The following is a 15,144-nucleotide window of genomic DNA, read 5'->3' as shown; positions in this document are numbered from 1 at the left end:
GTAACACACACACACACCAAAACACATACACACACACACACAGACTTCACCGCTTTTTCACCTTACCCCCTCTTCTCCCGGTTTAGATCCTATCAAGCACATCACTGCACACCATCTACTGTCAGCATGCAATGGACCGAACCATGAGAAACAGTCCAGCAGCAACAGACCAGAGGTTAAGTGTTAAGTGTCAAGTCTTCACACTGCACACTGGCATCAGTCCATCACAGCCACAGGGAGAGAGAGGGTTAGAGGAAGCACACAATGCAGAGAACGAGAGGGCATCAAACAGCTCCGCGCAATACAATACAAAAAAGAGGGCATGCGATACAGAAGACAAGCGGCAAGGCTGAAGAAAGATACCTACCCCCTCTAGCACTGCACATGTCTACCACGCACACTTTGCGCACGCTGGGCTTTCTGTCGCTGTCTTCCGTCAGGTCTATCACCTCCACCTTTTTCTCCAGAGGGCTCTTGGTTCTCTCCGAGGACGGTCTCTTCTCCGTCTCCGCCTCACTGTCCGTCCTGGACTTGGGAGCAAAGGAGGACTTGAGTTTGACGCTGACTTTGCGGAAGAAGCTCTTGCTGTGCTGGGGCTGTGAAGGATCCGGGGACTTGTTGTCTGCTGAAGCTGAGTCTTCTGTGACCGGCTGGACAGGAGACTGGGGGCTGCCGTCATCTACGGCACTAGGACTCTCCGCTTCCTCTTTGCTCTGAACAGAAGGTTCTTCTGTCTTGTCTCCCTCTTCTGTTTTCAAGTGACCGTTGTCTTCGGTTTTCATGCCGCTGTTTACCTGTCGGATGAGTTTCCTGGATTTCATGCGGAAACGAGACACAACTGACGCCGATTTCACTGGCTGTTCCGGGTCTTTGATGTCCTTGTTGGAATCGGACAGGCTCGGTCTCAAGTCCAGGTGTTCTGCCTCCTGCTCCGCTTTGGCTACGGAACCTTGGTCGGATAGAGCTTTGCATAACGATGTCTTGACCTCCAAATCCCCTTCCTGAGTCTCAGCACATGCATCACCACTGTTTTCCTGTGATGGTGTAATGTTCAGAGTCCTGGAACAAGCACCTTCACCCTCTTGGGTCACAGGTGCAGAATGCCTATCAACATCTTCACTCAAAGGCACATCTGGCATTCTCCTGTCGGCTGCTGGGGATGTTGGATCTAAGGCACTGGCTGTGGAGTCCTGGTCGTCTCTCCTGAGGGTTACTTTTGACTCTTCAATAGATGTGAGAGGCTGAATACGTTTATGTTTGGATCTTGGTGGTGGGATGGGGGGTGGGGTCTTTGTCATGGCACTTTGAACAGGGGGCAACTGAAAACACCCAGAAAGCAAAAACACACAAACTGCTTTGAGAACAGAAGAAACGGACTTGGCACACAAAAACTGGGGAAACTAGAAACAGTGGAAGTTTGTTGTTTTTGGTGCACATATATATTTCACATGTGAATCTGTCTGTCTGTCTGTCTTTCAGTTGTGTGTGTGTGTGTGTGTGTGTGTGTGTGTGTGTGTGTAAAACTTAAATTTGTTTTCTCTGGAAATACTTTGTAGACGTTTAGTCTGGCATGAGCATTCATGTGCACGTGTGTGTGGTGTGTGCGGAGGACATGCATGCCCTGTGCACATTTGTGCATTCTCTCACCAATAATGTTGTCTGACTGATATCTTCCACTGTTACATCAACTAAAATAAACATAAACACAAGCTAAGCTAAACCAATACCCACAAAAAATACATCACTCTTACACAGTACACGAAGCAACCAAGTAAAATGGTGAGTTACGAAATGAAAAGCACTGCATGTGCCAGATAAAAAAATCAGTGAAACCACGCCACACTCTGAGTGAAACACCCACCAACAATCACCAAGTTACCTAAGCTGACACTACAAAAACTGCCTTCTATTTCAAGAACAAATGCTATGCATTGCCTTCTGTTTCATGAATAAATACTCTGTACTGCCCTCTGTTTCATGAACAAAGCTAACACTATGTATTATCTTCCGTTTCATGAACACAGCTAATGCTATGTGTTGCTTTCTGTTTCATGAACAAATACTATGCATTGCCCTGTTTCGTGAACAAAGGTAGTACTATGCATTGCCTTCTGCTTCATGAACACAAACTATCGGAGTAGCAGGGTGAAGAAGAGAGAACAGAAAGGAGGAGTTTGTATTATACTCCATGTTTGGTGTCATATACTGTACCATGTCAAACTGATGCAAACTAGGCCTATCGGTTTGCTCTGCTTGGCCAAATTTCGTGCGGCTAACAGTAAAAAGACGAGCCGTCTTGCCTGGTCCACTCTTAGCCAATCAGATGCCTCTAAAAGCTATAAGCGCTGAATCATTCCTTTGGCCAAGGCTCTCCACGCCATCTTGTCAGGTTTACGCTCTGTCTCATCTTACGCTTTTTTTGGTTATTAAGCGTATTTATTCGGCCTATTTGCTGCATGCGGCTTGTCTGTATTGTATTCTTACATTCTGGGTACTCGATTCGACTCGGCCCCCTCAATTCGTTCGTTTTTCTCTACCTCAAAGTCGATCCTGTCTTTCCTTTCTCTGTTGGGGGTCAGATTTTCACTGGGTGCCTAAGCGCGGGTACCATGCCTTGTATGCCATCCCACAAAGGCAGGGATCATGAGGCTGGGATTGAGACTCGGCAAGAGACTTTCCCAGGCCTGGAGCTCATGATTCCTCCTGATACGGACCGCGGCGATATGTCTTTAGACGCTGATCGTGGAGGCGACTCTCGTATCAGTAAAACAGTCATGAAGGGGACCAGGGGGAAAGGGGTACGAGCGTCGCCTCCTGAGGTGTCCCAGAGCGAGGCAGGGAGAGGGGGGAGTGGCAAGTCCTCTCTTGGCGGTGGGGACTCGCGGCTAGGCGTGAACTCCCAAGGGGAGGCCGCGCCAGAAAAAAACTCTTTAACAAGTAGTTTTCAAACCTTCCTCTGACAATTTTAATATGGCTCACTCTCTTTTCTGCTTTTTGTCTTTTGACACAAGTGCATACAGCCTTCAAACGGCCTTCTGTGGTCAGCTGGTCTTAAAATCAACATGAATTGGCTTTACATATATCTTTATTTAAAAAAAAAAGAAAAAAAAGATCCCAATCTAGCAGCTGGCAATCTGTTTTTTAACCTGAAGATCTGCGACTGACCATTTCTTTTCTGGTTACAATACAGATGGGCATTTGACTAGTTTGAGGCAAAATCATGAGCAATCTGTCCTGATGTTTTTAGCCTTGCCAACGCCTAGTGCTCACTGACCCAGACAATATAAGACCCAGCAACATGAACAAAAACATGGAGAAGCAGCTTTACAAAATAGACGCACCACAGTTTAGGCCCACACATCAAAAGCAGTGCACAGAATCGTCAAACTGCTATATTCTCGACTTAGCTATTACTGCTGTATAAATCTTGTTCATTTGATTGGAAACTATTTTTGATGGTTAATAAATACAACTGTTTTAATCTAACCAATTCATGAATGGAAACTAAACTTATTTATTTCACAAACTGGCCATGGCCAAGCATGATGGTGGCAGAATGGTTAAGACGCTTATCTGCCGATACAGTGTCCGTGAGGGTCTGGGTTCAAATTCCAGTCTCACCCTTTCTCTGAAGTTTGACCAGAAAATCTAACTGAGCGTCTGGTCATGCAGATGAGACTATAACCAAGGTCCTGTATGAAGCACGTACTTGGCGCACTGAAAAAAGAACTCATGGCAACATAAGTGTTGTCCTCTGGCATGTTTCAGCAGAAGATTTCCACTCTGATAGGTACACACACACACACACACATATATATATATATATATATATATATATATGCACTCAAGACCTGACGAAGCACGTTGGGCTATGCTGCTGGTCAGGCATCTGCCTAGCAGATATTGTGTAGTCTATCTGGATTTGTCCTTACTGAAGCTGGCCATGGGTGATAAAATGAAAATCTCTTCCAAATCTCTTTTCCAACCCACACCATAACTGAAAACCATGCAAACTATGAGAAAAGTGGGACTGGGTGGAATTAATAAATAAGCACACCCCCAATTCCATCCATTTCACAGACTACAAACAAAAACTAGCCATACCACAACAGCAACCAAACCCCAAAACTATATCAACAACAATAAAGTATATATAAAAAAGACACCAACCCTCAGAGTAAAAAATGAAATATGATATTAAAAAGCAGGTGCTTGGGAGGTAAGGGGTTAAGGTAAACAAGAGTGCCATCAGCACTGATACTCGTCATGCACACAAGCACACACACACACACACACACACACACAGAGTTGGCACACACAGTTAGTTGTCAGACATACTCAGTACCACTCACACACACCACCTTCAAGTGAGCAGTCACCTGTTAGTTTCACAACACAGTTGGCTGTCAGACAAACTCAGAACCACTCACACCCACACACCACCCACAAGTAAACAGTCACCCGTTAGTTTCACAGGAAAAACATTTCTTTTCTTTCGTTTTTTTTTTTTTTTTTTTTTTAATGTTTTATTTTGCTTGTACCCCAATTAACCATTTAGGGATCAAAAAATAAAAATGAAATATATAAAAGGGTGAGGGACAGAGCGCAAAAAAACAAACAAAAACAACAACAAGAACAAAAAACAACAGAGCAAGGTTTAAAGAAGAGAAAGAGGAAGGGCTGGGGGTAGGGTGCAGATGCACTGGGAGAAAGAGCGAAAAAATCTCAACCAGATTGAGAGACAGAATTCATAACTCCTGCTTTACTATCACCACACAGTGACAACTTCAGACCAAAGATTTCAGACTTCTTAACTGGACCAACCAGTAACTGGTGTTATGTAATCCTCACACAGCAACTACATATTTAAATACAGACCAAAGATTTCAGACTCCTTAACTGGTGTTACATGATCCTCACCACAGCAGCAACATTTTCAAATTAAGACCAAAGATATCATACTCCACAACTGAACCAACCAGGCACTGGTATCATGTAATGTCTGCACAACTGTGAGGACAACTTACCAGATCAGTTGTGGGTGACTTCCCCTCCTCTGACTGTTTCACACCTTCGGACTGGGACTTCTTACTGCGAGGAGACCGGGGAGCTCTCTGGTACGGGTCCATTGATCCTGCACATCCAAGTCCCTCTCATGTTTCTGGATGCTTATCAAAACGTCTGTTGGCTACCATGACTACCATTCTAAAAGTCCCTTCTGTTTCCTTCACTAGATGCCTGAGATGGTGAAGACAAATGAAAATGATCCTTTACGTAGTCAAAGTCAAAATGGTTTAATTTGTTAGGCCTTTCTGTGCCATACAAATGGGGTTCATACACATGAAAGTGCTGAGTATTTCCTTTCTTAGTGAATATTCTTTGTACACAAATCTACAGTCTTAATATTACAGTCTTTTATGGAGTGAGCATGCGAGTGAAAAACTGAGTGCATATGTGTGTGTGTGTGTGTGTGTGTGTGTGTGGTGTGCATGTGGTGTATGTCTGTGTTTGAGTGTGTGTGCGTATGTGAGTGTGTGAGCACACGCACATGCGTTTCTTTCTTTCAGTGAGTTCGTTGGGGAGTAGGCTGGGGGATAGGGTGTCTGCGTGTGCATCTGGATGTGTCATGTGCATGACAAATTTAAAGCAGCCAATGTCTGAGAAAATGCAAAAGCTCAAGTTAAACACCACACACACATGTACACGCAGAAATAGAACTATACACATATACACACACATGAGTTACACACTACCAAACTACAAATACACCAACTGAGCTTGAAAAGTTTGGGTTTTTTTTGTTTTGTTGTTTTACTTGTAATTTTCACTCACCATACAAGTCAGGAGTGCCAAGATTCAACAAACAGGTTTTCTGTACAAAGTCTACAATGGCCAACCCCGACTCGTTGCCGAATGCCAACCTGAAACATCATTGTTAAATCAATCATTTGTTAAATAATAAATATATCTACATAATACATTTTGTTTAAAAATCTCTTGAATCAAAAAAGAAACCCCAATCTACTAACACACAGTTAATCAGAAACCACCACTAACATACAGTTAATCAATCAACACCACTAGCACACAGTTACAAGACCTCTGTCTCATTTCACCATCAACAAGCAGCACCAGCACATAGTTAATCAACCACCAGCTCTAGCACACAGTTACAAGGCTAGTCTCTAAAACAATCATCAACCACCACCACCACCACTAGCACATGGTTACAAGGCCCCTGTCTCTTACAACCATCAAGCAGCAGCACCAGCACATATTTAATGAACCACCAGCTCTAGCACACAGTTACAAGGCTAGTCTCTAAAACAATCATCAACCACCACCACCACCAGCAGCACATGGTTACAAGGCCCCTGTCTCTTACAACCATCAACCAGCAGCACCAGCACATATTTAATCAACCACCACCTCTAGCACACAGTTACAAGGCCTGTCTCTCACACAATCATCAACTACCACCACTAGCACACAGTTAATCAACCACCATCACCAGCACATAGTTACAAGGCCTGTCTCTCACACAGATCATCAACCACCATCACTAGAAAACAGTGACACAACCACAGTCTCTCACATGACCATCAAACAACACAACTCCTCTGCCACTCCGGCACAAAAACACTGTTGTACTCTAGCACAAAGACACTGTCTTTCGCTATATCTTCCAGGGGGTGGAGCAACTCACAGGCCGTAGGAAGAGTTGAGGGACATGACGGTGATGTTGCCTGGTGGCTCCCCCTCCACATAGCACAGGATGCACACCAGGTCTGGCTGGTAGCCAGCAGCCCACTTTCTCGCTCCGGGCCTCACCTTCACTGCCGTCATCTGTTCCGTCTGAACACAGTGAAATAGAAAAAGGGGTAGTGTTGCATTGTATTGTATTGTACTGTACTGTACTGTATTGTATCATAACACATTGTATAGTATTGTATTGTATATGGTACTGTATTGTTCTTTAAGTCATAACAGATTTTTCTCTGTGAAATTTGGGCTGCTCTTCCCGGGGAGAGTGCATCGCTACACTGTAAACGCCACCCATAAAAAATCTTTTTTTTTTTTCTGCCTGCAATTCTATTTGTTTTCCTATCGAAGTGAATTTTTCTACAGAATTGTATTAGTACTGTAACAGTATTGCACTGCATTGCTTTGTATTGTAATGTGCTGTGCTGTGCTGTATTGTATTCTACGGTACTGTATTGTAAATTTTGTATTGTACTGTCATTATATTGTATTGTAGTATATTATATCATTTTCATCATATTACTTCAGTTACGACAGATTTTTCTGTGTGAAATTCTGGCTGCTCCACCCTGGAGGGAGTGCAGTGCTACAGTGCAGCGACACCCACTTTTTTTCCCTTTTTAAAAACTTTTTTCTCCCTGCAAGAGTGTTTGTGTTACTAATCAAGTGGACTTTTCTACGGAATTTTGCCAGGAACAACCTTGTTGTTACCATGTGTTCTTTTACCTGTGCTAAGTGAATGCTACATGTGGGACCTCAGTGTATCGTCTCATTCGAATGACTAGCATCCAAACTGTCACTCAAGGTCTAATGGAGAGGGAGAAAATTCTGGCAAGTGTGGAATTCACTCCTGTATGCTCAGATTCTCTTGCTTCCTTGGTGGCCATGTTACCACTGGGTCACCATATGTGTGTGTGTGCAGTTCATGTGTGAATGAAAGTGTGTGCATGCACAAGCACTTCTTAACACTGCCATTTTTGTTATTCATAGCAGTTTTTTCCTCCTATATTCTATTCTATTTCTTTATCTGTTTATTCATTTCCTTTTTATTTTGTTTTGTGTTATTATTTCTGTTTTTATCTATTAAGTTTTTTTTATTCATTAATTCATTGACTTATCCACTTATTTCTTTATCTATCTATCTTATTTTACTTTGTTTATTTTACTTTCCCTCAAGGCGTGACTAACCGCGTTGGGTTACGCTGCTGGTCAGGCATCTGCTTAGCAGATGTGGTGTTGCATATATTATGGAATTGTCCAAATGCTGTAACGCCTCGAGTAACTGAACTGAGCATATAAACATAGCAAATTCTTCCTGCATTTGTGTTTGTAAATGTTTTCAAACTCATGTTTATGCTTTTTATGTACTATGCCTCCCCAAATTCCTTGTGTCCCTGGTGGAATTGGTAGTAACGACACATTCCATGTTGAAACTTCATCACTCTTTGAACACAGTGAAAGCCACACCCACCTTAGCCTATCTTCAATCATCACCATTCCATGAGCCTTGCCACACCCACCTTAGCCTATCTTCAATCGTCAACATTCCATGAGCTATGCCACACCCATCTTGGCCTATCTTCGATCATCACCATTTGATGAGCTATGCCACACCCACCCTGGCCTATTTGCAATCATCACACTTCTATGAGCTATGCCACACCCACCCTGGCCTATCTTCAATCATCACCATTCCATGAGCTATGCCACACACACCCTGGCCTATCTTCAATCATCACTATTCTGAGCTATGCCACACACACCCTGGCCTATCTTCAATCATCACCATTCCATGAGCTATGCCACACCCACCCTGGCCTATCTTCAATCGTCGCCATTCCATGAGCTATGCCACACCCACCCTGGCCTATCTTCAATCATCACCATTCTATGAGCTATGCCACACCCACCCTGGCCTATCTTCAATCATCACTATTTGCACACACACCCTGGCCTATCTTCAATCATCACCATTCTATGAGCTATGCCACACCCACCCTGGCCTATCTTCAATCATCACCATTCCATGAGCTATGCCACACCCACCCTGGCCTATCTTCAATCATCACCATTCTATGAGCTATGCCACACCCACCCTGGCCTATCTTCAATCATCACCATTTGATGAGCTATGCCACACCCACCCTGGCCTATCTTCAATCATCACCATTTGATGAGCTATGCCACACCCATCTTGGCCTATATTCAATCGTCACCATTCTATGAACTATGCCACACCCACCTTGGCGTATATTCAATTGTCACCATGAGCACAGTGAAAGCCACACTCACCTAGACCTGTCTTCAATTATCACCACTCTACGAGCGTAGTGAAACCCACACCTACCTTGGCATTGTCAGAGGTGCTGGAGGAGTAGGACCCCATGCTGCTGTTGTACTCGTTGGTCACCGCCAGGCTGGGCCGGGGTAACGTGGTGGGGTACTCAAAGTCCGGGGACTCCATCTCGTCAAAGATCTCATACACTATGGAAAACTCCAAACTCTGCAACACACACACACACACACGCACACGCACACGCACACACACACACATTTACTCTTGCTCACTAAAGTTAAAATGGGCAATAACAAGTTCAGTTTCAGCTGCAAACATGACCACTGGAAAGTTAATTCCTCGATCATAAGGACTGGGTGAAAGCCAAGAACGATAAACGTAGAAGTCGCATTTTACACATACACAGCACACAGTTAAATAAACCTGCATCTTTTAAAATCAAAAGTGGCCTTAAAAGTTAAACTTTAAAAATGTTCTACAGATAGGTTGCATACAATGAGAACATTGCTGACTGTTTCAACAGATAGGTTGCAAACAAAACACTGTTGAATGTTTCAACAGATAGGTTGCAAACAATGAGAACATTGCTGACTGCATCAATGAGAACACTGCTGACTGCATCTATGCACAGTTTTAGTGAAAGGTGTGCGCTCACACCAGGAAGGTGCACACCAAAATCCAGGTCTTCAGACCTGCTTCATAAGCTCCCCTCCTTTACAGCAGCCAGTCCTGGACCCTGCATGCCCAACAGGGACCAAAGCTCAACACCTTCCACACGCACTGCCTCCAATGCATCCTGGACAAAGTTCCACACAATACCATTCTGAAGACAGCTGGAATCCCCAGCACATACACCATGCTGTGAAACAGAGAAGCATCCGCTGGCTCAGTCACTTAGATATGAGTAGATGACAGCTGAATCCCCAAAGATCTCCTGGCACAGGGAAAATGTCCCACAGGCAGACCCAACTACACAATAAAGACATCTGCAAGAGAGATCTGAAGACCTTGAACCTCAACCTGAAAACCTGGGAAGGTGTAGCCACAGGACAATTAGCTTCAAGGCAGACAGTGTAGAAAGACCTCTCCAGGTTTGAAGAGACACTTGCCCAGTGTTCAGAGGCAAGGAGACTGAGGAGAAAGGCCCACAGCCAGACAGAGAGACCAGCGTCAGATTTCCCCTGTGTGCAGTGTGGAAAGGACAGTCACTCCACACAGGCCTGTCCAGCCACACTTGATCACCACCCAGAGTGCATCTCCACAGCTTCCCCAAGGCTGATGCATGCCTATCTGTTGCTGTCTGCAGTCTATGCTAACAAACGGTGGTTCTGTTCATAATTATGAACTGTTTCTTCACATAAGCTGTTTCATAAGAAAAGCTTTCCAAAGCATTCTTACCTATTTTCAATTTAAAAGAAAACATATTTTTGTTTGCATTCTTTCCTATTTTCAATTACAAAAACGTATTTTTTGGGTTATCGAAAAACATTTTATCCTTCAGATCTTCCCAAGTTATGCCCTATCAGATATCATTCAATTTGATGCCAACATTCATAAACATGGAGATAAAAAAAAAAATAAAAAAAAAAAAATAAAATATATATATATATATATATCTATAAAGGGGGGAGGGGTAGACTTACAGAGACTTCCAGAGTGACCTCCTGTTTGCAGAATCGGAAGAGCATGACATGGGAGGCCCCTGCCACACACAGCATGCGTGACTCTGGGCACAGGAAGATGATTTGGATGGCAAAGGGATCGTCGTCCTGAACCTCCGTCGGCCGCTTCGGCTTGTCGAAGATTTTGGCAGTTTTCAATTTGTACAGAATTTGGAGAGAAACTGAAAAACAACAACAACAAAAAACAAAAAACAATGAAAGAAATCCTTCATTTTAGCAAAACAGCATATCCAGTTTACACTCATTATCCATATCCATTCCAATTAAGATCAAAGTTAAGGTTAAACGTCCCATAGCCTTCTCAGGGCAGTGAATTCGTATCAACTGTCTGGGCTTGGCAATGAAAGGTAGGGCCCAATCCTCTTCTTCCACTGGTTTAACCTTCCCCAACCAAAGTCAGGTACCACTCCAGCAAAACTGAAGGAAAGTGCCTTCCCCAAGGACATATCACAATGCTGACACAAGGCCTTGAACCCCATCTCTGGTAAACACTGGGTCAGAAGTCTAACACTTTACCGATTCTGCTATGGCACCTCCAATTAAAAATACAAATGAAAGATAGTATTGTACAATAGATGGCAACTTACAGCTGATCACACAGACGTGAACATGAAGCCTTTTCTTCCAGACCCCAGTTGTCACAGATTTAATTATGTCACAGATTAATTACACCAGGTGTCACAGATTAATTAACATCATTTCTTGGTAGAACATGCTGGCCAAGCAGTGCACTCTTCCAGTCGCCAGGAAAATAAAGTTGTATCGGTCTGCTGCCCTGCATTCTTGAACATATATACATGATAATGTATATACATGTGACGGGCACAATAGCCGAGTGATTAAAGCACTGGACTTTCAATCTGAGGGTCCCAGGTTCAAATCTCAGCAACGGCGCCTGGTGGGTAAAGGGTGAAGATTTTTCCGATCTCCCAGGTCAACATATGTGCAGACCTGCTTGTGCATAAACCCCCTTCGTGTCTATATGCAAGCAGAAGATCAAATACGCATGTTAAAGATCTTGTAATCTATGTTATCATTCGGTGGGTTATAGAAACAAGGACATACCCAGCACGCACCCCCCCACCTCCTCCCCTGAAAACTTTGAGCATGGCTGCCTACATGGTGGGGTAAAAATGGTCATGTACTTTTGTAAAAGCCCACTCGTGTACATATGAGTGAACGTGGGAGTTGCAGCCCACGAACGAAGAAGTGTATACATGCATACGCACACACAAACTCACAATGTGTACATGTACATTCCCACACAAAAACACATGAAAAACAAACAAAAACACACTGTGTACACATGCAAACACACACACAATGTGTACACACAATGTGTATGCATACATGCACATACATGTGTTAACAAGCTGTAGCAATTGTGACCAGAAAACTAGCTGCACCTAACCATTCAACCCCAGTAATAAAAGACAAAATGGACTGTAACTTGTAAGAAACGACGTACCTGAAGATGCATCCCACACTTTGAGTGATCCGTCAGCATGACTGAAACACACACACAAAATTAATATGTATATATTTTTTTCTATAAAACCAGTTCACAGACAGACACTGCCACTTGATATGGTAGGGTATGGCATGGGTTGGCATGGCATGGTACAGTATAGTATGGTCTGGTATGATACCGTTCAGTGCGGTACAGTACAGCAACGTACGGTATGGTATGGCATGATCTTTTTCAAGGCACCCCATCCCAGGCATAAAGGCTGCACAGGATGCCGCCTCACACAAACAAAAACCTTTATGAACACAGAAATAAAGAAAAACTGAAACACAAGTAAAACTATGGTGTCCATGCAATGTCAACTGCCACACGACTATTTGTCTCCATGTCTATTATCTTAGTTCTTTTGTTGTACTTAAATACAGTTTATTATACTAGTTTTGTTTTTTTTATATATGGATCAGTCTGCATGCTTTGATGCCTACTAAAAACTGAAACTCTACAACAGTAATATCATTGGTTCTGTTCAGTTACTCAAGGAGGCGTCAAAATATTAAGAAAAATATATATACCTACACTACATCTGCTAAGCAGATGCATGACCAGCAGCATAACCCAACACGCTTAGATATCATCATCAACAACCAAATGATAACAGGAACGGTCAGTCATCTCTCACTTACCCTGTGATCATGATCTCTGGGTAGCTGACAGTGGTCGTTCCCCACTGACCCCCTTTGACTGGCCAAACCTGATACAATGCAAACACAGATTCAGTCCTCAAACCATTACATTCATTGAAAGGAAGACATGTAAGAAAACATCTTACTGAGGATCAACAAAATACTGATATTCACTTTGACTCATGTTTCATTATCTGTATATGAAAAAAACAAGGAGCCAAGTGCGAAAAAATTCAGTGCTAACAAGCGTAAACACTGCTTTAGTCCCTAACCTCTGGAACTTACTGCCACCTGAATTCAAAACACCACTGTCTACTACAGCTTTAAACTATCTTCTGGGCCCATATGTAATTTTAAACAAAAATGCTTTCTGAATCTGATGGTTGATTTGCAATCTGAAAACAATGCCCACATGCAATTCGTAAACCCAGTAAACTTCAGTATTTGGATAGGGAGGGCATTTAAAAGCCAAATTAAGGCTTAGGACAATGCCAGTCCATTTACAACTACTACTTACCACTACTACTACAAACACATATACACACGAACACTGACACACAGACAACAGAAACACTGTGTTATTACGTAGACCCATGTTGTGTGTAGATACATGTGAGCCAATCAAATCTTATAAAAAGGAATAATTTGAGACACAATAAAGATGATAATATATTAACCGCACCACACTGTTTTTTGAGAAGTTATCAAATATCCATACATTTTTGTGGTCAATGGGTTGTTTTGATTTTCTCAGTCAATCACAAACACCCTCAAAAAAACGCTCAAATCGAACACACACACACACACACACGCTCCACAAAAGTTTCAAACCCACCCAAAACAATGCGGACATGGGACAATACCACACCTTTTCGCTGAATCCAGTTTTCTTCTGCCGGGAGCCAACGGAGTAGAAGGCAGGAATAAGGTCGACGGGGCAGTTGGCATAATACTGACAGGCAGTGACAGGGGATTCGTGGAGGTCCATGGGGTAGGGGTTTTCAAAGCACGGGTAGCTGAAACAGTACCAACACTACTGAATACCACCTAGAGATTTTTTTAAGGGTGGCACTGCGCTCTCCAGCAGCCCAAATTTCACACAGGGAAATCTATCATGAGGAAAATGTAATACAAAACAATACAACAGACCTCTCAAGTGACAGTCACCATGAATTTCCCAACACTAAAGCCTTCCACGGAATGTCACAAGCATAGAAGTACAGGGAAACTCAAACTGAGGTCACCATGAAAGCACAACATAAAAGAGCACAAAATCTGATTCAGGTTCTTTTATCAAGCTAATGATGAATGACACTGAAGATGGTGTCTGCAGATCCATTTTCAGGTCTGGGACCATGCGACAAGGCTGTACTCTGCGCTTCCTTTCACAGTATTTTGCAGCATCAATCTGGACCAAGAGATACATACACTGCAGTGTCGGTCAGAAAGGACCACTCACAAGGACACATCTATGATGTGGATGACCCTGACAACGTGGTCCCAGTCTTCCCATTTGAGCCTACAACACACTCAACCCTGGGCAGGAGCCGGCCATGTGCCGAAAAATCCCACATCTGATGGGGCTTGAACATGACTGTGTCCATAGTTGTCTGCCTGCAATAATAACCACTTCAACACAGTTTCTTGCTAAATAACAAAGAGAACATTTCTAATACTGTGCAACACCTGGAAAATACTTCCAAGTTCAAAACTGTCACTGAATTTCAGTGTGTAAATGTATCATTAACAACCAATTTGTCCAACCAGCATAGGAGTATTTTGCAAGGATTGGTGTCTATCAATGAAAAGACAATTCTGACCTTTCGGTAAGGTCATATGAAAGGTCACAGCTGACAGACATAAGAAGTGCAAGTTTCTATTTCCAATATTGTCATGAACCCCTGACCCATTCCTGACGTTCCACAACAAATCATTGAAACACAATCACAAAAACAAAATAATAAAAACAAAACTTTCAAATTATCCATGTAACCTTCAGCTAAAGTGAATGTCAAAATAACTGATCAATTTTGTAGATCTTCTTTTGTCATGAGGCCAAAATGACAACAAAACTGCAGGGGGAAAAGCAGTTACACTGCATGCTATCCCCCACCTCCTGACTGTTACAAAGAATGCCCTCCCCACCCTTCTTCCCACCCCTGACTGTTACAGAGAATGCCCTCTCTCCCCCTCTTCTTCCCACACACTGACAGTTACAAAGAATGGCCTCCCCCCTTCTTACCACCGCCTGAC

The 15,144-nt window shown here is 43.1% G+C and overlaps 1 protein-coding gene across 1 annotated transcript in view; it reads right to left on the bottom strand.

The window, feature by feature from the left end:
- LOC143297592 (syntaxin-binding protein 5-like) overlaps positions 1 to 15,144 on the bottom strand; it is an 82,537-nt gene that overhangs the window by 22,414 nt on the left and 44,979 nt on the right. Inside the window, exons 12-20 of the mRNA XM_076610000.1 lie at positions 13,760 to 13,907; positions 12,892 to 12,959; positions 12,209 to 12,249; positions 10,702 to 10,901; positions 9,110 to 9,265; positions 6,707 to 6,855; positions 5,833 to 5,921; positions 5,028 to 5,134; positions 368 to 1,319 (exon numbers count right to left, since the gene is read on the bottom strand). Of these exons, the coding sequence (XP_076466115.1) occupies positions 368 to 1,319; positions 5,028 to 5,134; positions 5,833 to 5,921; positions 6,707 to 6,855; positions 9,110 to 9,265; positions 10,702 to 10,901; positions 12,209 to 12,249; positions 12,892 to 12,959; positions 13,760 to 13,907 (1,910 nt within the window). The remainder of the gene's footprint in view (positions 1 to 367; positions 1,320 to 5,027; positions 5,135 to 5,832; positions 5,922 to 6,706; positions 6,856 to 9,109; positions 9,266 to 10,701; positions 10,902 to 12,208; positions 12,250 to 12,891; positions 12,960 to 13,759; positions 13,908 to 15,144) is intronic.

This window comes from Babylonia areolata, chromosome 23 (genome assembly GCF_041734735.1).
Source record: "Babylonia areolata isolate BAREFJ2019XMU chromosome 23, ASM4173473v1, whole genome shotgun sequence".
NCBI classification, from domain to species: domain Eukaryota; kingdom Metazoa; phylum Mollusca; class Gastropoda; order Neogastropoda; family Buccinidae; genus Babylonia; species Babylonia areolata.
The sequence above is the reverse complement of the archived record's forward strand: the minus strand, read 5'-3'. Positions and strand labels throughout refer to the sequence as shown.